Source organism: Aotus nancymaae, unplaced genomic scaffold (assembly GCF_030222135.1).
Source record: "Aotus nancymaae isolate 86718 unplaced genomic scaffold, 86718_ANA_hifiasm-v0.15.2.pri h1tg000077l, whole genome shotgun sequence".
Classification (NCBI taxonomy): Eukaryota; Metazoa; Chordata; class Mammalia; order Primates; family Aotidae; genus Aotus; species Aotus nancymaae.
The window spans coordinates 5,610,988-5,635,536 of record NW_026988492.1 but is presented as its reverse complement, the minus strand read 5'-3'; the positions used below and the strand labels follow the sequence as shown (position 1 = coordinate 5,635,536).

The 24,549-nt window shown below is 45.7% G+C and overlaps 1 protein-coding gene across 5 annotated transcripts in view; it reads right to left on the bottom strand.

Moving 5' to 3' along the window:
• Positions 1 to 24,549, bottom strand: part of JCAD (junctional cadherin 5 associated) — a 100,748-nt gene that overhangs the window by 30,639 nt on the left and 45,560 nt on the right. For 4 of the 5 annotated variants that reach the window (XR_010339529.1, XR_001106348.2, XM_012445706.3 and 1 more), the window contains exon 2: positions 5,756 to 6,094. Coding sequence is in view for 2 of the 5 variants with exons in the window: in XM_012445706.3 (XP_012301129.2) it covers positions 5,756 to 6,036 (281 nt within the window). In the remaining 3 variants the exon portion in view is untranslated. Of the gene's footprint in view, positions 1 to 5,755; positions 6,095 to 17,934; positions 17,956 to 24,549 lie in introns of those variants that run through there. The other variant, XR_010339530.1, reaches the window with a different exon arrangement.

Sequence of the window (24,549 nt, the reverse complement as noted above, 5' to 3'; positions counted from 1 at the left end):
TCAGGCATCCACCGGCTGTCCAAAACTCTATTTTTTCAAAAGTTTCAATCAGGAGATGCAGGCGGTTGTCAGCAGTGGGCTCTGAAGCTGAGCCAGCAAGGGGAGCAAGGGCAGAGTCTAAGTCTCTGCCAGTCAGAGGTAGGGGCAGCAGAAGCTGTCAAGGAAGGGAAGAGGAGCATGAATAGGTACGCAGAGATGCAGAGATGGGTGGCAATGGGAGACAGAGATGAATGAGTCCGCAGGGCAATAACCCACAATCCAGGGATATGCGCTCTCATTCCCATGTCTAAGGAGGCCAGCGAGTCTTTCTCCATTTCCTATGAATGGTCCATGAATCTCTCCATGAATCCTTACAACAGCCCCTCCCTTTCCATTCAAGTAGGCTCCATTTCCTGCCTCACAAAAGATCTACAAAGGAGGGAAACTTTACCGCAAGGAAGTCTTCAGCCCACTAGAAGTTTTGCTGAGTCTTCTCTGGCTGTTACTATTTCCTCCCTTATTCACTGGTCACCCCACAAAAGAGTTTGCATCGAAGGGTAGGTTCCATCAGGATGTCTCCCTCAGCTGTCCACTAGGAAGCCAATATCCCTTCTTTCCCAAGAGAACCTTCCCAAACTAGCCTCTCACAAGTCACGGGTAGAGCCTCCTCCACGTCCCGTCTCATTTCAGCCCAATGTTCTGAAACACTCAGCACTCACACAACTGCCTTGGCATCTAAGTGCTAGGTTTGATCCAAGGGATTTATGTTTTTAAGGAAAATGTGAGTGTTTACTAAATGCAAAAATCTTTAACAGTAATTAGCCAAGTCAGAGATGAATCAGATATAGTACCAGTCAGCAGGAAGCTGATAATCCCAGAGGCCGGGAGAAAATGCTGGAGGAATTCATAGGACAGTACGATTTCAATAGAAGAAACTCCAAAAAAGGTGAACTGCTAGGGTGCGTTTTCCAGTGGGAGATGGGGTGGAAGGGCCTGTGGGTATTTCCAGGCAGGCTTAGAGAGTGGGTGTACACAGTGGCCCTGTGGGGCAGGTACACTGGGAATGCGAGAAGGCATAGAACAGGCAGGCTGGGCTCAGATGAGAAGGTCTTCCGGGCCCACTAAAGAGCTGGGGCTGGGCCGGGTGGATTACATGCCTGTAATCCCAGCACTTCAGGAGGCTGAGGCAGAAGGATCACTGAGGCCAGGAGTTTGAGACTGGCCTGGTCAATATAGTGAGACCCTGTCTCTATAAAAAATAGAAAAAATTAGCCAGGTACAGTGGCACACACCTATAGTCCCAGCTACTCAGGGGCTGAAGTAGGAGGATTGCTTGAGCACAGGAGTTCAAGGCTGCAGAAAGGAGTGATCACTGCTGTTCTCCAGCCTGGGTGACAGTGACACTCTGTCTAAAACAAAAAAAGCTGGGTTTCACAACACCGGCAACCAAGGGGCAAGAAGGACCCCTAAGCCAGGGGTCCCACACTCAGTCTTCACCGTCCATCTGCTGTGCTTTAAGCGCTGATAAAGTTACCAGCCACGGGAATGATGGCCCAACACATTAACATGTAGCTTTCAAAAACAATTACTGTCTACTCATCAATTTACATAATCTATGTATGAAAGAAAACGAACTCTTGGTCCTTCTCCCCTACAAAAAATCTCCACTGCGCCTCAGAGATTTTTGGCGCATTCACAGGCTCCTTTGTGCCTTTCTTCACAACAGAACCGTCATTCTCCTCCTGTGCTAGATGCTCAACAGGACTTGATCAGCTAATTGTGAGTTCAAAGCACAGCCCCCTCAGCACGTAAGTATCCTGCATGCTCGAAAATCTCATCAAAGCTTCATATTTATGTTCTTTTTTTTTTTTAAGTTTTACTAGATGTCCCTAGACTAAGAAAGGGAAAAAGAAAAAAAAAATGTTTTACTAGATAGAGCCGGTTCTTAAATCAGAAACTCTGTTCTAAACTGACAGTAGTCATTAGAGAGGAAAACACAATCCTGACCATTCTCACCAGACAATGCTGCTACTCCAGCTAAGCCCCAGATGACGGATAATCCCGCCTTCCACGTACGCTTTCTCAACGTCCACAGAAGAGTGGCGTTATGTGCATTATCTTGTGTAGACAGGTCAGGATGCAGTCTTTATAAGCCTCTCCAGACAGGAAAGGGATACAGCTGGTCTCTTAGAGCTGTCACATGTCCGTGTCCGCCCGGGGAGGGTGCAGGGCAAGGAACTGAGAAAAGGCCAACCAGTGAGGGTAACCCCAGGAGCTCACAGACTCAAGTGCTCCTTTCAAATGAAAACAGGCCTCACCTGGGGAGAGCACGTTCAGGCCCAGTGTTGCTGTCGGGGTGGGGGGAGTTGTGGCCCAAGCTGAGCTCCCTCCACTGCTGCACTGAGTGGCCATGGATGGCCACCGACATCCTCTGGGCTTTGTGTTTGCTATGGTTTAAATGTTTATTCACTCCAAAATTCATGTTGAAATTTACTCACCATTGTAACAGTATTAAGAGGTGATGAGGGCTCCACCCTCCTGGGTGGGATTGGTGCCCTTACAAAAGGGTGAGTTCAGCCCTCTCTTGCCTGATCTCACTCTCACTCTCTCACCTTCCACCATGGGATGACACAGCCAGAAGGTCCTCATGAGATACCAGCACCTTGACCTTGGAATTCCCAGCCTCCAGAACTGTGAACTGATAAATTTCCATTCATCATAAATTACCCAGCCTGTGACAGCAGCACACACTGGACGAACGCAATGTTCTTGGGTTATAAGATAATAACATTGCCAACATGCCTAGGTCTCCACTATCCTGCCTGAATAAAATAAACACATTTTCCTTCAACCCCTGTGGCCTTCTAAATGACCTTGACCTCCATCTTTCCCAGGACATCAGTAGGGTACTGAGGACTGGCCCAAAGTGTGGGGACACACTCTAGGGCAGCCTCAACCAAGAAACTGCAGAAGAGGAACCCTCGTGTCCCTTCCCAATCACACCGATGGCTTCAAGTTGGACAGGGCTATCCTGGGCCCCAGGTGCCCCCTAGACCGAGAGATCCCACATAGTGAGATGGAGGACGCAGCAAGACCACAGCTGTGCTTTTGAGTAACCAAAGACTGGGATATGACAGCACCATTTATTCATCAGATTCAGAATTCACATTAGCCATAGTAGTACTGGCTTCTCTTATTTTTTCTTTTTTTTAATTTAAGCTGTTAACTATTGATGCCTGTTTACTTCCTCCCAAAGCACTTTGTTTCTGATGGGGAGAAACAATTCTTCATGCCTACCTTTCTGTTTCCCTCCAATTTTCAGTTCTCTATTGGGTATCTAAGGAAAAAAAAGGTCTTTCATTTCCACCCAGGGAACCTTGCGGCCAGTCTCTGAGGCTTGGGGCACTGGCGTGAATGTTTGCAAACATGCACGAATTTGCCATTTCTACCCTAGGCACCAACCTTCAATCCAAAAGCTGCTCTATACCACCTAAGTGAACCGGCGAATCTCAGCAACATGGACAAGAGGCCCGATCTGTCGAGAATCTGTCATCTGTATGACAGCATCCCAGGGCTACAGAAAGCCGCTTATCTGGGCCCTTCACTCAGGACGGGAAAGAAAGGCAGCTTGCGGATCTGATTACGGCCTGGTCCTCAGGAACCTGTCACCACACCAGAGGCTAGCTGCGGATGAGGTTGGCAGCCGCACTGCCCACACAGAATTCTAAAGGGGATTCTCCTGCCTCCCACCATGGGACTCAACTCTGATCCGGCCCCTCGAGTTTGAAGGGGGCCCCACATAACCTACACAGTCCATCTGCAGGGATTCACAGCCATGTCTTTACTTGATTAGAAACTGACCGTTCTGCTTTCCAACAGTTGCTACAATGGGGGAAAGAATAAACAGGACTCATGAGCATGTATTAAATGACCACGTACGCCCAGTACTGTAAGACTCTGTACAAGATACAAAAGAAATAGGAGACAAGGTACCACCTCAGTACCTTGAAATGCAGGTTGGAAGATACAGATAGACTCAGCACGAAAGCAAAAACAACAGAAGGCGTGGAAAAAAAACACCAAAAAGCAAAAAACACAAGCACCAGCTTGTGTGGCAGTCATTAAGACTATCTTAATCCTCAGCCAACTCCTCCATAAGCCCCTCTTCCAGCTCCATGCTGGGCACGTCTTTCAAGGAATATGGCAGCCAAGAAAGTGAAGCCCATGACAGTACCCGACACAGGTGTGAGTTCTGAAGCACAAGGTGAAAGAGAAACAGCTTCCAGCCCCTTCTTCATTGTGGCTTTCCGCCTGAGCCTGGCTCCATCAGCGCTGACTGCTCTTGCCCCTCGCTGCAGAGGCGATCTGACTTGGCAACTTAAACCTGCTTTTACTACACTGGGCACAAACAAGGGCTTCACCTTCGCTTTTGTCCAATAATGTGTTAAGTGCTCTGACACCGAAAACAAAATCCTTTCCATTTTTGGCTGAAAACTGTCAACCAACAAGGAAGGTCCTTTCTCTGCAAAGGTGACCTCTAACCATGGAAGACACGTTCATTCCCATCAGACTTGCCCGTTTTGTGTGTGTGTTTGTTTCTCTTGCAGAAAGGTCCCTGATTCCATCTGTGTCCTTTGTCCATCTCTAGCTGCTGACATGCAGTTACATAACGTGCTCTGTAGACTCAGAGCTCTTCTTCCCCAGTCTGTGCCTGGTCCCAGTGCAACACTAAAGGCAAACGCAGCGTTAGGAAGAAATGACAAAGGTTTCCTCCAGGTGGAAACTGCCTGGGAGAAGGTTTCAGGGCTTCTCTCCAGCCTGGCTCTGTGGCAAACTGCCGAAATTCTCTCTTTTTTTTTTTTACCATCCTGTTCCCCTAGCCAACCCGCCCCCTCTTTGTGTTGTAAGGAAACGCCCACAGATGCAGCTGGATTCAGATGGGATGCCCACATTAGGGCCAGTGTGTGTGCAAGGAAAAGACAGGTCAGAAGCCAAAGGAATGATGTGAATACACAAGAAGAAAGGTTTTGTTTTACAAATGGAGGGGAATACAGACCCCTTTTCAACTCTCTGTAACCTACAAAATATTGAATTGTGTTCAGAAGAAAGCCAAATATACAATGAATGGGTGCATGCTTGTGAACTAGCTTTTATAAAGTTCTAAAATGACTCCTATCCGAGGTAAGATGAAGAGATTACAAGGGAACCAAGAAGCAGAGTCCTAACACAGGGTATTTAGCATGATAGAATGTGTTTACTCGCTGCTATTTATTGAGGGCCCCTTATGGCCAAACCCTGTGCTAAGTGCTGCTGGAACACCCTGAATATCGCAGTGGAGACAAGTGATCTTGGGCTGGGCATGGTGGCTCATGCCTCTAATCCCAGTTCTGTGGGATGCTGATGGGGCAGGATTGCACGAGGCCAGGAGTTGGAGGCCAGCCTGGGCAACATAGCGAGACTCTGTCTCTACAAAAAATAAAAATTAGCCAGGTGTGGTGGTATGCACCTGACCCAGCTATTCGAGAGGCTGAGGCGAGAGAATCGCTTGAGCCCAGGAGGTCAAGGCTGCAGTGAGTCATGACTGCGCCACTGCGGTCCAGTCTGAGCAACAGAGCGAGATCTTGTCTCTAAAAAAACAACAAAAAAAGTGTGCTTGTGTCTGACACCATTTCTCCCTCCTTGGCCCCAGCCAAATACAGAGCTGAAAGAGTTTACACGTCACCCGCTGCCAAACTCCGGAATCAAAAGAAAACGGTGAGTTGAGAGTGACTCTTACCCCGCGTCGGAAGTTCTGGAAGCAGACGCGCTTTGGGGCTCCCCGTGGCCTCTCGGTGTGCTGCGGCGGCTTTCGGAGTCACTCACGTGTCCTTTCCCCGCGGGTGTCCTACGATGTGCGAGGGCCGCAGAGCCATCCTCATGCCCGTTCTGAAGGCCCTGGCCCGCTCGTGTCCCAGTCCTCGCTGCCTGGCGCCCCTTGGGGTTCTCCTCGCGCGGTGCCGGGAGGTCTCTCGATGGTTTGTATCCATGAGAGATCAGGAGATCTTCTACACTGTACATGATGCCCGGCTTCAGCAAAGCTCAACCGCTGGAACCATGGCGGTGGCAGGACCCAGCACTGCGGGACAACAGAGAGCTCTGTTTGTGACCAGTTCTCCCTGGAGCTCAGTCTGACACCCCCTCCTCCCGTTACCCCCATCAAACCAGACCACGGCGATGGACACAGTGCAGAACCCGCATAGAAAGAGGGGACATGTGCATGGCTCTGCCTGAAATTACTCTCCATTCTGTTCACGTAGAAAGTGGAAGCGGCTCTGGCTCTAGAGGACCTCGGCCTTCAGTGACTGCCTCTGGTAGAAGAGCATGTGGCATCGCTTGAGCAGTGACGTTGACTAACACTGTCCACCTTCCCTTCGCTCCACTCACCTACAGACAGCAGGCGAAGGGTGAGGACAAAAAAAAATACAGACCTGGGAGCTTCAATGGCTGCTTCATGTTTCTAAAAAGAGAAACTACCAATATCCAGCTTAATCTCAGGACACGCCCCTGCTTTCATCTTGTAGACATACCCTTAGCTCTACGAGAGACTGAGATCTTTAATCAACACGGTCATGATACACTTCAGCGGAAGTGATCGAAACAGCAACCACCAGGGCAGCCACCCCAGGGCAGTTAACTAGCAACCAAAAATAGATTTTAACGAACACACTGATCAATCACATACGCCCTACTCACTGCACAATTCCAAAGTTCTCTTTTCCTTATGAAGCTTTTTTTTTTTTTGAGATAGACTTTTGCTCTTGTCTCCCAGGCTGGAGTGCAGTGGTGTGATCTTGGCTCCCTGCAACCTCTGCCTCCGGGTTCAAGCGATTCTCCTGCCTCCGCCTCCTAAGTAGCTAGGATTACAGGTGCGTGCCACCACACCCGGCTAATTTTTTGTATTTTTAGTAGAGAGGGGGTTTCACCATGTTGGCCAGGCTGGTCTTGAACTTCTGACCTCAGGTGATCCGCCCACCTCAGCCTTCCAAAGTGCTGGGATACAGGCATAAGCCACCATACTCGGCCTCCTTAGGAAACTTTTATGAACCAAATTTCTTCCCAGTGGATCCTGGGGAAAAGTTTTTGCATCTCTCAGCCAAGGATGTCCACACCCAAATCCTGCTATAGTACCTGAATCAACAGCAGCAACTTCCTCCAGTGTAAGTTGCACAAAGACAAGAGTACCTACAAAGAAGAATGAAAATCGGCAGAAACCTACGTGAGTGCAGAAGCGGCAGAGCCGCCCTGTTTATTCCTACATGAGAACATCCTTCTTCCTTAAGTCTTCCCTTTGATGATAAGGCATAAGACAGACTGGTCAGACGGATCCACCCATCGCTGCTTCCACGGGGGCTAGCGGTAATGCTGGCCTGGGTGAGGCACAGCCCCATCAGAAAGCTCGGCCAGCTTCAGCCCCACTTCGCTGGTAGACGGAAATAGAGCCGCTGCAGCCACGGCGAACAATGGCCAGGAAACGCCTGCTGGCCCGTGTGCAGGTGAAGGAAGACGCCTGTGGCATGTGCTTCCTGTCACTGGGAGCTCTTACTCGGGTCTGTCGCACGGTTCTGCTCTGCCTGTCCTCACTCTTCATCACCTGCTAGATTACAGTAGCAGGGAAAGTCTTGCCTATCAGCATGGAGAGTATCAAACTTTGGAAGTTGATAATTTTCCATCGTGTCCCTACATTTTATGGAAGCTGACAAGCTCTGGCAGCCACTGTACTAATAGAAAAATCTCCATAGCAACTCTGCCACTCCTGACACTTCTACCACATGTCTTTCGGGGAATTGTACAACTTGGGTCACTCGCTTCAACAGACAAGGAAGGACCAGAGAAGCAAGCGTTTGTTCTTTGATTCAACAGAGCAAGTTCCGCCATGCGAGGGCTGACAGAGGCATGAGATCCTATCACAAGCACAGGGCCTCAGGAACACAGGCAGACTTTAGGACAGGGTCTTTGGTTTGTTCGATGCTTTATCCCCAGCAACTCACACACAATATGTACTCAATAAATACTTGTTGAGAAAATACACAAATGAGAGAAAGAGGTGTCTGAGCTAGGTTTTTAAGAAGAGTTAGGAGTTCATTAGGCAAAGAGCACATGTATGTGTATGAGAAGAGGAACTGGCATTTAAAATAGATTATGAGTAGAACTATCCCAAGGGTAAAGAAATGGGCCCAGGCGTGGTGGCTCATGCCTGTAATCCCAGGACTTTAGGAGACCAAGACGGGTGGATCGCTTGAGGCCAGGAGTTTGAGACAAGCCTGGCCAACATGGTGCGATCCTGTCTCTACCAAAAATATAAAAATTAGCCAGGCATGACGGCAAAATCCCAGTTACTCAGGGGCCTGAAGGAGGAGAATTGCTTGAGCCCAGGAGGCAGAGGTGGCCATGAGCCAAGATTGTGCCACTGCACTCCAGCCTGAGTGACACAGCAAGACCCCATCTCAAAACAAAAAGAAAGAAAGAAAAGAAAGGAAGGAAGGAAGGAAGGAAGGAAGGAAGGAAGGAAGAACGGACGGACGGACGGACGGACGGACGGACTTAGTAACAGAATCCTGGCAACCTGGAACAAAGTCCCCAGGCTCACTGGTTCAGTATCACACACAGGGTCAGCATCTGAGTTAAAGTTAGCAGTAGGTCTTACGACACTCAGTTTCTCTCTCTTACTATGACGGGCTCTTTAAAATAAAAGCAAATTGCACTATACTCCAACTGGCCATTGAATACACTGAGGACAGGCATGTGTAGCACACAGCTGGTTATGCTGCAGTCCGTTTGTCAGAATGGCAGAGAAGACATTATGCTCACAACACACAGATGTGGGCCATTTTCTTACTGGGGCTGGACAGGTTGGTCCAATATGGCTATGTGTTTGCATGGTAATTATATTTAGCAAGACTATCTTTCAATTGTGGTTAATTGATTCTTCCCTCTCACCCAGTCCAATAATCTCTTCCTCTACGAACTCCAAGGAAAAACCTGAACTATAAACCCAGAATTGCAACACACATGAACTAATAACATCAACTATTCATGACCATCTGTAATGTGCTAGATTCTATACTGACAAACTTTTATCCATTCTATGCTCCCAGTGAACTTCTTGACGTAGACAGGAATGTCTCCATTTTCACAAGAAAACTGAGGCTGAGAGTCCAAGGTTACACAGCTTCTATTAGATCCAAGGTTTAAACTAGGTCTGTCTAGCTTCAAAGTTCAGGATACTAATTTAGGCTCACCCATCTATATTTTCTTCCTTAACATTGAAAAAGTTTCCTAGGCTTGGAGCGGTGGCTCAAGCATGTAATCCCAGCACTTTGGGAGGCCGAGGCGGGTGGATCACCTGAGGTTGGGCATTTGAGGCCAGCCTGACCAACATGGAGAAACCCTGTCTCTACTAAAAATACAAAATTAGCTGGGCGTGGTGTCACATGCCTGTAATCCCAGCTACTCAGGAAGCTGAGGCAGGAGATTTGCTTGAACCTGGGAGGAGGAGGTTTCGGTGAGCTGAGATCACACCATTGCACTCACTCCAGCCTGGGCAACAAGAGCAAAGCTGTCTCAAAAAAAAAAAAAAAAAAAAAAAAAAAAAAGGAAATTTCCTAATTTACCAAATAATCCATAAATAAGGAAAGATAGAAGGCATGGTAGCATTAAAATTAAAAACCATGCATTTAAAAGGAAAAAAATTATCCTTTATTCTCTAGGAGCAGGATGGCTCTTCTAGATGGCTCTTCTCACACACCATACACAGGCACACACACACACGTAAGAGCTGATGCCTCACCTGACTATAATGTCTTGATGGCAACAATGGTGTTGATGTTTAAATGCTCCGTAATATGATTCATTCTTGAATACACCATGGGCAATTGCTTTGTGACCTTCATAGACCTCTTTGATCATTTTGGGTTTTGAGCTTTTCATAAATAACATGGGGCTATTATCATAAAACATGTATGAAACTGAAATGCATACAAACAACATCTATAATAAGTGGGAAATAAGTAACTTAAAAGAATAAATTCTTAAAGAAAACAAAATGTCCTATATAGAAATAGCCATTCTTATCTGCAACATTAATAGAATTTGGACTTAATTTGAGTAGACAACAGCAAACCACAAATGGGTTTGGGCAAGGGAAATCTGGCAGGAAAGCAGAAGACTGAAGTGGATAGAGGGAGAACAGATGGGGCACCTGTAGTTACAAGTCCTTTCTATTGTAACATGCAAGGGGGGCTGGAAGAGGGGATTAAAAAAAAGGAATAATAAGAGTAATTTTCAGGGGGAAAAGTACACAGGATTTTAGCCTCAGTGATGAGGATAATGATCATTCCATTAATAGAAATATAGAAATTGGAAATAATTGTTGGTTTGAGAAGATGACAGCTAGTTTGATTTTGATTTCACCAACCTGGTCTCACAAAATTCTCTTTCCCCAAATCATCATCATTAAATGGATTTTCACCAAAGATTAATTATTTGTCCTTCCAAAGAACCTGAATAAGACCACTTGCAGCGATCTTATTGGGTGGTAACTTTTTTTTTTGAAACGGAGTTTCGCTCTTGTTGCCCAGGCTGGAATGCAATGGCATGATCTCGGCTCACTGCAACCTCCACCTCCCGGGTTCAAGCTATTCTCCAGCCTCAGCCTCCCAAGTAGCTGAGATTACAGGCATGCGCCATCACACTCAGCTAATTTTGTACTTTTAGTAGAGACGGGGTTTCTCCATGTTGGTCAGGCTGGTCCCAAACTCCTGGCCTCGGGTGATTCGCCTGCCTTAGCCTCCCAAAGTGCTGGGATTACAGGTGTGAGCCACCGTACCGGATGGGTGGCACCTTTTCTAAGTTCTTTAAATATGAGCTCTGTCGTGTCTATTCAAATGGAAAGGATTATAAAATTAGGTAGTTGCTGCTAACGATCCACTGGCATTGGGCATTGGGCTGGGTTACCTCCCCCTTCACTGTTGGGATGAGTGTCTATTTCTCCATGGTGCATGGTGTTTGTGAGCTGAATCAAGCCTCAGCCACTGCACAGGAGGAAAGGAGAGAACCCTTTGGGTCTTAGTTTTCTCCTGAAAGAGTAAAATGAGAAGGCTGAACTAGAGCTTCTGTAGGGTTCTTCTAGCTCTAGGAAGCTGCCCCCTCTTTCTAGCCTATTCTCGCCTGCAAAGAGCAGCAGGCATCGAAGTCAGCTGCCCCAGGAGAAAGAGTACAGCTTATGGCCATGACACAGAATAGGGCTAAATAGGTCATCTGGAGACAGAACCTCTGACCTTGGCCTTATTAGCATCCATGCAGAGGCCACCCGAGAGAGCAGAGATAAACGGCCACCCATTTAGGAGTGGGCTGGGGGAGGCAGGCCAGGAGCGAAACACCCAGCAATTCTCCATTCCAGAGTGCGGGCGCTGCACGCTTACACCAACGTAAATTCATCAGGGCACTTGTTTTACACGGGACGTGCCAGGCACTGGGCTGAAGAATATAAAGACACATAAGACCCGATCAGCACCCTCCCTTGTGGATCCTATTGTCTAGGTGGTATTATTTCAATTATGGATCTTCTCATCACTAGGGGTTGAGACCAGCAAATGAATGCCATTTAACAGGTACCATTTTCTCCTCCCTTTCCAATTATAAAAATAAACATTGTAATTCTCATATTTATAGTTATAATGCTTCTCAAGACAGTGAAAGGAAACAAAACATTAAGGAATTCATTAAATCAACCAAAACTTTTTTCCTTTTTAAAACTGGCCTAGAACACAAACTAAAAATTAACTTTAAAAAGAGACACGAATACGCTATTAAAAAGATGAAAAGCATGATCACCCTAACCTGTAATCAAAGAAATGCAAATTAAACCAAAATGCCATTATTCACTTAAAAGATGATTAAAGCTTTTAAAAAGCAATGTATGTTATTGGGAAGGGCATGAAGAGCTGGAAGGGCTCTTCTGTTTGTGTATGTATAAATAGCGAGGGGGTGCAGGCTATATGTAAATGAAAATGAGTATTTCCCTCTTAAAAGTGATTAGCCAGGTGAGTCGGCTCACACCTGTGATCCCAGCGCTTTGGGAGCCCTGGGCAGGAGTATCACCTGAGGTCAGGAGTTTGAGACCAGCCTGGCCAACATGGTGAAACCCCATCTCTACTAAAAATACAAAAATTAGCCAGGCGTGGTGGCGCTACCTAAGAGGCTGAAGTGGGAGGATCCCTTGAATCCGAGGCGGAAGCTGCAGTGAGATTGTGCCACTACACTCCAGCCTGGGTAACAGAGCAATACTCTGTCTCAAAAATTTTTTTTAAAAAGTGATTAATATGTAACAAAATCTTTAAACATCTGAAACCCCATGGAATAATTTCACTTCTTAGGATCCGTCCTAATGAAATAATCAGAGATACATATAGTTTTATATAAGGATATTTATCCAAGTGTTAATTATGATAATAACAAAATTAGGCTAAATGTCTAATTTAGTTAAAAAAAAATTCTGGGCTGCGCACAGTGGCTCACACCTGTAATCCCAGCACTTTGGGAGGCCGAGGTGGGCAGAACACCTAAGGTCATGAGTTTGAGACCAGCCTGGCCAACATGGTGAAACCTGTCTGTACTAAAAATACAAGAAAAATTAGTCAGGTATGGTGGCGCGTGCCTGTAGTCCCAGTTACTCGGGCAGCTGAGGAGGAAGAATCGCTTGAACTCAGGAAGCAGAGGTTGCAGTGAGCCAAGATCGTGCCATTACACTCCAGCCTGGGCAAGAGACTCTGTCTCAAAAAAAAAAAAAAAAAAATTTCTGGTACATCCATATGGTGGACTATAAAATACACACACATGCATAAAATTATGTTCTCAGGTATACAGCAGCACAGGGAAATGCTAATGATACCACGCTAAATAATACAGACGGGATACAGAACCCTCCACTCAATGTCATACCGAATTTGTTTATATACATACACACTGGAAAGGAAAAGAACACTGAAGGGAGACATACCAAAATGTCGGCAGAGGTACTGGACTCTGAGTTTTTAAAAAATTTCCTTATTTGTACTTTACTGAATCTTAATGATGTTCTGCTATTAAATGTATCAGATCCAATCATATGAAACTGTCATTTTGCAGGTCAAAAATAGTCAAATATTGGCAATTTCATATACTTACTATACTTAATATTAACTTCATATACTTAATATTAACTTAAGTATACATAACAACATATATAATAATAGTTTCATTAGTTAATATATTACTAACATTACATTATAACAAGTTGTATATAACTATTTCATCATCAGAAAAAAAAACTTTCAAAAATGAAATGCTGCTTAGGTTAGATTAGGAAAACACATCTTTAAAAATGTTATGTATTTGGAAGACTCAATGACAATAAAAGAAACCTGAAGAAAAGAATAAATGAATAGTAAATTTTTAAAAGGCTCTAGTAAATGGTACATACGCCATATCTGCCAGAGAGACTCTTAACCTGTTTCCAGGAAGCCAAAATCACATGTGCTGCTGAAGAAATCTGCTACAAGGTTACAACCAGCATTCTAAAAAGTCTTAATTAGACAGTTATCCTCTAAAAGACCTAAAACTTCTCAGTTGTATTCACTGACATTCCACGCTTAAGATGTAATTGGTCCCTCAAATTGTTGGCAGTTCAGTGTAAATATCTCTTCAACTGACAACATTTAGGTCTAATGCTATGATTAATAATATATAACAAAGTACTTTCTTTAAACAAGAGGTAAATTGCCAAGACATAAAACAAACCAGAATAGAGCATGTTGCTAACTGATACGGAGGTTTTAATGCTTTCCACAGATTTTTTCCTAAGGGTAGAATTGTGTGTTTCCCTATGAACAATAGAATTGCTCTTTCCCCTTCCAGTCTTAATCATAAAGTAATGCAACAGTTCCAGTTGAAGTTCTGGGACAGCAAGTTCTCACAGACTGCTGTTACCACGCCACACGTGTGATGACCAACTCCGCCAAGGCACTCCCATTGCTCAGATCTCACAAGATGTAAAAAAGCGTACTTAATCTGTGAAGTAATCATTTTAGGAGGACAATCTTAGGTTTCTTTAAGGTGACAAAAAACAGATGAGTTGGAAAACTTGGGTCTAAGATCAAAAGGATCTTGGAACGTTAATCTTGCTGGGGTGGATTGGTACTAAGGCATTTGTTCAAAAAAAAGAGAAAGAAAAAAAAGGCCCCAATATTATGCACTGAATTTTTTCATAAGTATTAGGGCATTTGTTCAAAAAAAGAGAAAGAGAAAGAAAAAAAGTCCCCAACATTATGTACTGAATTTTTTTCATAAGTATTATTATTTGACTCCTCTTTTTTTTCTTTTCACTACTAATGTGACCACACACACACATACACTTAGAAACACACACTCTTTCCCTTGTCTTCTCTTTCATCTCTAAATTCTGTGTCACACAATTATTGCTTTAGCTAGCAATAATTTTTATGAAACCCTAAGTACCTTATTAACATTTCTGAAAGATTAGAAGTCATAAAGAAAGGACTCAAACTGGATAAGACTTTTAAATCTTTTGGAATTTTTCACTATTTGCAATAAATAGCTGTAAAACATAATCATCATAGGTTAGAATTTTATGCCCTTATCATCATATATGTCAAGCCCACATGTAAAGATACCCGAAATATTCCAATAAACTTACCCTACTTTTGGTTTTGTTTTTAAACATCTTTAGAATAAACAAGAGCCAAGTCTTTATAAAAGTATTCAACTTAAATTATTTCATCTAATCTTTACATTTTTATTTATTTTCTAAGTGCAAAAGGCATGTAAAGTGATTTCAAAAGTAAAGACTGCAAAATTCGGTGCTTAAGTAAAAAGGAAAAGTTCCTAGTAACCCCACCGTGCCAAGAGATAACCAGTAGCAACAATCTGGTTTCTGTTTCTCTAACTATTCTTCCCACACAGACAAGTTCCTTGTTTTTCTTTTTTTTTTTCCCCCTTGGTAATACATCTTGGTGCTTCTTCCTAACAGTATCTAAATTCTTTCATTTACCTACAGAAGAAACAAGCTTTACAGATAAACTATGAAGACAACCAATAAGCACAAAACTCTAAGGATACTTCATGATCTGATAACAAATCTGCCAGTTTAGCTAGGCTATTCCCAAGTGTATCTACAGAAAGTTGTTGAAAAAGATACTTAGTTCCAGAAAGTAAAGGTAATAATCCAAATTTTAAACAAGATACCTTCAATTCAAATCAAGATAATTGAGGTTTTAGTATCTGAGGGAGGGGTTCCTGTATTTTTGTAAACACCATTTAGTGTTTAAAGAATATATCAAAGCCCAATCTCTCCCCATCCCTCCCTTTCCCTGGGCTGCCGGCGTTTGCAAGTGAGTGGACCTCAACATTCCTTCAATCAGCAGGCCCTTGAAACAAAGCACAAGAGCAGGGTTTTAATGCGAGAGATAACCCTTGTCATCCAAAGGAGGAAAAACAACATCTGTTAAAAACCCAAGAAAACTGCACTAATGGGTCCAGCAATAGGCCCAGAGGACTTCAGGGATATAGTCTTTGCTTATCAAAATAAAAACCACAACAGAACAATTGTTTCACTCCAACGCTCTGTGTTCTAAACTCTCTCCAGATTAATTAGCGTGGAGTTTCGCCAAGCTCATTAAAAGAAAAACCCCGGACTCCTAAGGATGACTGGTGTTTACTGTCCTCCCAAACTGGCCAGTAAGAACTCCGGGGAGCCACAGACTTCTGGGCTTTCTGTAGTGATAGGATTCCTAGGATTTATTTTTAAATTGCATGTTAAAAATTAGACTACAAGAATCTTTTCATATTGACTTCTTTTTAACTGAAAACAATTGGTCCTTATTTATTTCCCTTGTGCACTTCCCAACCCTGTTACATTTTATAGCTACGGAACAACAGACCACAGGTTTCTAGAGTCTGTGACCACTCAGATGAGTTATTAGATAACCCTGATGAGTCTGTCAAGTCTTCCAGAGCCTGTGGACACTCAGGCCAAACTTCTTTTTTCCTGAAACAGGCTTTCTCCACCCACCCAAATCCCCTAATTCTTGGGCCTGCCAAGGGCCTGACCTTCCATTCTCTGCAGTAAAGGGTGAAGTTATACAGGAGGAAGGCCCAGTAGATTAAAGGCCTCTGTTCAACAAATATTTGCTCGCCCACTCCAGCCGGAGTAACAGTTTGCTACATGCTGCATGCCCAGAGTGACACTTAGCGACTTCAGGAAGCTTGTTAAGCTGGTGACTAAGAATTAGATACCTCATGTCAAGGTAAATAATTAAGTCCCAATCCACAGAACGTTATGGAAAACCAAACGACTTTACCAAACTCCCAATTTCACACAAAAACCAACACAAGTCCCATGAAATAGAATCTGCATATGATTTCCAAAAAAGCCTGTATGCATTCGTGCCTTGCTGGGTGGTCTTAGAATTCTAAAATGACCTGGGACATTCCCAGAGTTTTACCTGTACAACCCATGACCACACGGTTTACACCATGCAGACTGCCTGAATCCTACCCATCGGGTCCCTTCTCCCAAATACCTGAATTTTGCAACACTCACCCTCAGTCTCTCGGATGTCTATTCCTTGTAAATCCGAAAAGACAAAACGCCGGAGAAGGAAAACAAGTTGTGGGAAAAACACATTAAACTGTCAGAACAGGCAGCTCGGGAGTTGTGTGGTCTGCACCGCCCCACCCCTTTCCCCAACACTAAGACCAAGCTACTGGATTTGGGGAGAGAATGAGGACACGGGAGGCGGGTGGAGAGGGTGCGGGGGTGGGAGAGTAGGTGTGGGTGTGGGATGGTGATGTGCCCACGCTAATTCCCCCAAGGTCTCTGCTTCTTCTGAAGCACGTGAATGAGCAAACACCAGGGCATGCCCAGGTAGCGCTGGCCTAAAGTTCTCGTTTTTATTTTTTTCTTCAGTAGTGAAATCACAGCTTCTTTACAAACGCCCAGAAGAATCCCAGGCGCTCTACTTCTTGACAGCATGCAAGAGGGGCGCTTTTAGCTGCTGGTGCTCGGCCCCACTGTGGCCAGGGCATCGAGGTAAACCCTGGCATTTTGAGGGTGAACGGACCCCGACTGGGGATAGGGGAAGCAGAGGGTGCCCGCGGAGATCTGAGCGCAGAGACTCTGGGTGGGCGGGCTTCAGATCCCATAAATGAGCTGATTAACAGGATTTACAGCACTCCTAGGCGGGGCTCCTGCCCTTCTCCCACCCCACGCGCAGCCGGGAGCCCGGCGGCCCGGGGCACTAGCTGGGAGGCAGCCGCGATTAGCGCCCTAATCCCCAGCGCAGACCGCGCGGAGACCGGAGCCGGGCCGCGGCGGGAGGCCCCACCGTCCCGGGCAGTCCCGACTGCCAGGGCAGCGTGGGAACCGGGACCTCGGGGACCCCGCGCGCCGGCTGTCAGCTCCAGGGTGAGGTCTGCGAGGTCGGGGCGGGCGGGCGCGGGAGGGGCTGGTGCACACACGCTGGGGAGGGCGACTTCGAGAGCGGAGTGAGCGACCCCCGCCCCCGGGGCCCTCCTTGCGCCGAGGGGCGACGCGAGCGCTAACGCCAGCCGCGGCCCGCGGTGCCCGCCCTGGGACCCCCGCGCCCCGAGCGGGGTACCTGAGGGGAGGGGATGCCCCTCCCGGCCTGGCAGGCGCCCCCCATCCCGAGGCGGCGGGGCCAGGCACCGCGCTGGGGGCCCGGGTGGGGCTGCGGCGGGGGGTGCGGACATCCCCCACCGCCGGGGTGGCTGGGATCGGGGCGACGTCCCGGCTGGAGAAGTTGGGGGGAGCGCGGGAGGCAGCGGGTGAGGCCCGCGAAGCGCCGTGGGAGAGGCCCAAATGGACGGTGGGACCCAGGAGGGCGAGACGCCGGGACTTACCGAGCGGCTCCCTCATGCCGCCTCGCGCCGCCGCCGCCACCGCCGCCGCCGCTCCGGCCGGCCCGGCACCAGCGCGACCCGCCCCGCCTGCGGCCGCCGCGGCCGAGCATGCCCGGAGCACTGCTGTCCGCCCCGCCCACCACGCGGGCCCGCCCCGCCCCGTTCCTCCCCACCCCGCCCACCGCCCGGACCCGCCCCGCCCCGCCCACCTCCTCTGCTCTGAGGGTGGTATCCAGGCCAGGAACTGCCTAGGCTTTCGGGGCAGCCTGCGTGGGTCGTGCGGAAGACACAGGTGGTGTGCACCCTTTCCTCTTTTCCTGTCACTTGGGTTTTGGCCACGTCAATCCTGTGCAAATGTCCAAAGACACACACACTCTTATAGATACACACGAAACACATATTCATATTCACTCACACAGTTACACACAAACACACAAAGATGTATGCAAACACACTCATGTGCACCCACACACAGATGCACAGAAACATATACAGGAAACAGGCGCACACGAACACATATACAGGACACACAGGTGCACACAAACACACAATCACAGACAAGTCCACACAAACACACAGTCACACACAAGTGCACACAAACACACCCATGTACAGTCACACAGAAGTGCACACAAACACACCCATATACAGTCACACACAGGTGCACACAAAGGCACCCATATACGGTCACACACAGGTGCACACAAATGCGCCATATACAGTCACGTGCAGGTGCACACAAACGCACCCATAAACAGTCACACACAGATGCAGCCAAACACACTGACACATATACATACATACACAGGAACACAGTACAGCAATACACACACATACACACGCACCCACATAACACATTGATGTTATGAAGAGCAGAAAACAGTGATGGTGATAACAGCTTGGGATTTACTTCTTTAAAAAGAAAAGTCTAGAGTCAGCTAGAGAGCTGGAAGCCACCTTCAGATCAGCTGGCCCATCCTCTCCAGTGCAGATGAGGAAACTGATGCCAGGAGTAGGATTCCTGGGTAGGAGGGGATATAGGAGGAGGTGAGTGGGAGGGTTCAGAGCAGAGTGAACATTTCCTGACCCCAGACCCACTCCATGTTTCTCTTACAGTGGGAAGGGTCAGAAAGATTAGACTGCTGCTTGGGTCTGCTCAGGGCAAACGTTTTCATAATTTTGGAAGGCAGACAGAAGACAAAAAAATGTGAAATATTGCTGATGCATTGGGGAGAGACAGGGAATGTTAGTTAAGTCCACCCAGACAAAACATGGATAGCACAGCAGACTGGTGTCCTTGCCAAATGAGTTTTCAGAAAACTACTGAGCCACATCATGATTTTAGAAGTGTATTTGCTGTCAGAACACCAATAAGTAACCTTTTTTGCTCTATCACCACGCCTGAGCCCTTCATATGCATTATTTCTTTTAATCCTCATCACGGTTTGATCATGTGGGCACCACTTTACAGAGGAGGAAACGGGCTTAGGGAAGGGCATGGTGGCAAGCTGCAGAATCTAGCCCAAGACCCCTGCTCTGAAGCACCAGAGAAAGGTCGTTTCTTTGTTCCTTTGAATCGTATGTTCCTCGTGGTTACTAGGAACATATAATCTAATAGGGCAAAAAAGCGGAACACTCTATTGCTGGGAAAGAATGAACAATGTAATTGAGTGCTGTATTGTGCATTATCAGGAGTGCATGGGAGGAAACCAGATGAGGACGATGGGAGCAGGCAGCGTGATCAGGGACTCGAGAGCCAGGTAGCTCTGAAGCCAGGTACTCTGGTCCCGGGCTTGGCTTCTCTGCCACTTTCAAGATGTGGTACTTTGCTTCCTTTAGTCTCACTTTCCTCTCTAACAAAATGGGGGTAATGATGGTTTGCATCTCATAGGAGAGTCATGAGAATTCAATGAGATGATGCCTTTTTATTACTTATTTCAGGTACGTGTAACAATGAAGAAAATGGTGGCTGGGAGCAATGGCTTACGCCTGGAATCCCAGCACTTCGGGAGGCTGAGGCAGGCGGATCATCTGAGGTTGGGAGTTTGAGACCAGCCTGGCTAACATGGTGAAACCTCATCTCTACTAAAAATACAGAATTACCCGGGCGTGGTGGCTAGCGCCTGTAATCCCAGCTACTCAGGATGCTGAGGCAGGAGAATCACTTGAACCCAGGAGGTGGAGGTTGTAGTGAGCTGGAATTGTGCCACTGCACTCCAGCCTGGGCGACAGAGTGAGACTCTGTCTCAAGAGAAAAGAAAAGAAAAGAGTAGCTACTACCACTAAGACTTGCACCACTACTGCTGTTTGAGTTGGAGCCACCAGGGAAGACTTTGAAGGACAAGTGGGTTGTGGCTAGGGAGAGACACAAAGGCTGGGGAAATCAAATTCGACAAAATTTAAAAGATGAGAAAGGAAAGGAAATGCAGAAGGCTTTTTTCGTGTGTGTGATTTTTTTTTCTGGGGAGTCACAGTTATTAACAGCAGTGATATTAACTCTTGTCAAAAAAGCATCGTTCAATGATGGACCGCTTCAACGACTTATAGAATTCGTGTTTCTCCCCAATTTGCCAACTCAGTGAAATTACTTTTGGCTGGGGTGAAGCACCTCTGTGTGCCCATCATGGTGCAGACACCTGGGGAGCCAAATATTCCCACTAGAACACTTATGGGCCAGTGAATTGAGATTAGGATGTGTTTCCTCACAGAACAATGTCATATTGTTGGGTTTCTGGGTCAACGCCATGGAAGTTTTATAATGTACCTAAGTGCTGCAGAGTTGCAATAAAGCAGAGTAGAGTTGCAGTAAATCAGAAAACAACGCTGATTCAATGCTAGGGACAAAGCTAAACCAAATCAAGTTTAATAAGAAATTGTGTTTTAGCAGAAAGGCTGGCAAAGGCAGATTCAAGTAAGGGAGGGTAATGGGATTGAAATACTGAAGATTCTAGAGAAGATGACTTCACAATTTCAAGATGCTTGTGGTTTCCTTACCCTGGCTCTTTATCCCAACATGCTCATTTCAAAATGTTTGGCTTCCCTCTTTCCTCAGTCCTGATGTATTCCTAGCCCTGCTCTAATGTTTTCGTGGCATGACTAAGGCCATTTCAAATGAAGAAGCAGAAGCAGAATGAAAAGACGGGGAGAGAAGATGGTGGTGAGGCTGTGAAGGTGTGGAGAGGGGCAAGCAGAAAGGTGGAAAGTTTTTCTAAAGCTCTGGGAATAGAATTAACAAAGAGAAAAGAGGGTGTAATAGTCTGTTCTCATGCTGCTAATAAAGACATACCTGAGACCAGGTAATTTCTAAAGGAAAGAGATTTAAGGGACTCACCTTTCCACGTGGCTGGGGAGGCCTCACAATTGTGGCAGAAGGCAAAGGAGAAGCAAAGGCACGTCTTACATGGCAGCAAGCAAGAGGGCATGTACAGGATAACTCCCCTTTATAAAACCTTCAGGTGTCATGAGAACAGCAGGGGAAAAACCCGCCCCCATAATGCAATTAGCTCCCATGGATCCCTCCCACAACAGATGAGGACTATTACAACCTAAGGTGAGATCTGGGTGGGGCCATAGAGCCAAAGCATACCAGAGAGTAAGGCTGAAAAGATGCATGAGTACGAGCAGATGATTATTATAAATGTAAGATGATTAATAAAGACAAAAGGTAGTGAGGAAAATCTACTGGGTCAGTTTCCCTACCAGTAGCCAGTACATGGACAAGCGACGGTGGACAAGAAATGAGAGGAACCAGCCTAACTTCCTAATCCACTAATCCCAACCCACTCCCACTTTCCTACAATTTGGGTCCCTGGCTTCCACCCACTTGATCCTGGGAGATAAAAACACAGGAAAAAATTCCTATCACTTATGAGATGTAAAATACAAACTATGATTTGAAAACAACATTTAGCATGTTGCTGTTAGAAGTCTGGCACAGCCCTGGGAGCATGTGCCAGGGTCCGGCCCCGGATGCCCAATGTCCCCGCCTTTCTTGAGTCCCAGAGAATGGATTTCACAGACTCAGGAAGGAACTTGGATTATTGAGTCATTGGGCAGATGTGCATTTAACCAGAGAAATAATGTTTAACAGCCTGCTTAAGGAAAAAAAAAAGCCAAGACCTTGTTTCTCTCACTTAATGCCTGTTCAAGGATCTAGAATAACCCTCCTCCCTTTCTATTTTAGGGCCCTTCTCTGTTGATTATAAGGTTTCCTTTAGCTGATTTAGATATTGATTTTTTTCTTAGTCTGTAAAGACACTACCAGTTCTCATTTTTTAAAAGATTAATGCTTTTTTTAAAAAAAACATTAATTTGTTGTCTTCATTAACACATAATAATTGTACATATTTATGCGGTACAGTGTGATGTTTTGATACATGCATACATTGTGCAATAATTAAATCAGGGTGTTTAGCATATCCATCTGCTATAGTTTGAATATTTGTTCCCTGCAAAACTCATGTTGAAACTGAATCCCCAATATGGAGTGTTAGGAGATGGGATCTTTTTTTTTTCCAAGATGGACTCTTGCTCTGTTGCCCAGGCTGGAGGACAGTGTCTCGATCTTGGCTCACTGCAACCTCCACCTCCAGAGTTCAAGTGATTCTCCTGCCTCAGCCTCCCAAGTAACTGCGATTATAGGCGAGCACCACCACACCCAGCAAGTTTTTGTATTTTTAGTAGAGATGGGGTTTCCCCATGTTGGCCAGGCTGGTCTCAAACTCCTGACCTCGTGGTCCACACGCCTCAGCCTCCCAAAGTGCTAGGATAATAGGCGTGAGACACTGCACCCAGCTGAGAGATTAGATCTTTAAGAGATCATTGGTTCATGAAAGTTCCGCCCTCATGAATGAATTAATCTATTTATGGATTAACAGATTAATGGGTTAATGGATTAGTGAGTTATGGCGGGGAGCTGGTGGCTTTATAAGAAGAGGAAGAGAGACGTGAGCTGGCACATGAGCACGCTGAGCCCCTCACCATGTGATGCCCTATACCACCTTGGGGTTGACTCTGCAGAGCCCCCACCTGCAAGAAACCTCTTACCTGATGCAGCCCCTTGACCTTGAACATCTCAGCTGTAAGAAATAAATTTTTATAACTGTAAGAAGTAAATTTCTTTTATTTATAAATGACCCACCTGCAGGTATTCTGTTATAAGTAACAGAAAGACTAATACACCATCACCTTATACATGTACCATTTCTTTGTGTTGGAAACATTCAAAATCCTTTCTTCTATCAATTTTGAAATACAAGGTACAGTCACTTTTCTCTGTGATAAAACACCAGAATTTATTCCTCCTAAATGAAACTTTGTACCCATTGACCAAAAAAACCCACATTCTCAATAAAACCTGCAAGTATCTCTCATTGGCTTGTTTTAGAAAGTCAGGCAATGGTGGTTACATGGAAACTGGCAAGGATCTTGTGAGAGTAGATTGGTGGGTAGCAGAGGCCAGGAAGGCTGGAACTGAATAAAGAGAAGTTGATTAACGGGTACAAATATGCACTTAGAAGAAATAAGACCTGGCATTTGATACATCAGTACGGTATCTATGGTTAACCTTAAGCAATTGTTATTTCAAAATAGCTAGAAAAGAATACTTTGAATGTCCCTAGCATAAAGAAAAGATAAATATTTAAGGTGATGCATGTCCCTATTACCCTGATTTGATTCTATCAATTTATGAAATTATCACATGGACCTTGACAACATATATATATATATATATATATATATATATATATATATATATATATATGTTTTATTTTGTTTTATTTTTGAGATGAGCTCTCACTCTGTCATTGAAGCTGAAGGGCAATGGCATGATCACAGCTCACTGTAGCCTTGACCTCCTGGGTTCAAGACATCTTCCTCAGCCTCCCAAGTAACTGGGACTATAGACACACACTACCATGCCCAGCTAATTTTTCTATCTTTTGTACAGACGGGCTCTCCCTGTGTTGCTTGAAAACAACTTCTGGGCTCAAGCAAAGCTCCCACCTTGGCCTCCCAAAGTGCTGGGATTAGAGACGTGAGCCACCATGCGCAGCCCTACATAATGAATTTTAACCAAGAACTAGAAATCTATTTCTCAAAGTCTGCTCCATGGGCCACCTACACCAGGATCAACTTGGGGAGGGAGAGTTGACTAAAGGCCAGATTCCTGCACCTCATCAAACCGATGCAATCAGAATTTTTAAGTTCTACCATTGAGATCCTGGAATGCATACTCTAAGAAAGTCCCAGGTGATTCTCACACACAGTAAAGTATGAGGAGCAGGGATGAAGCACCATAAACAGACATGGTGTGTGTCAAGAGAGGAATGGATTGACTGGCACATACTACACAGAGCAAAGACAGCAGCCGTCGGCAGCGTTGTGTGATGATGGAGAGTCACATAGCAACGTCCTTCGCGAATCAAATGCATTACATGTTTACTGCTGGCTTAGAAGATTTGACGCTAACTGAAACAAACTCTGCTATGCTGGGGACTGAGAAGAGAGTGACAAACAGTTTTTCAATCACATACCTTCAGAGTGAGGAGATGGAATCTGCAGTTACTTCATGAGAAAAATCATTTCTAATTGCTTGCTTGCTTTGTGCCAGCT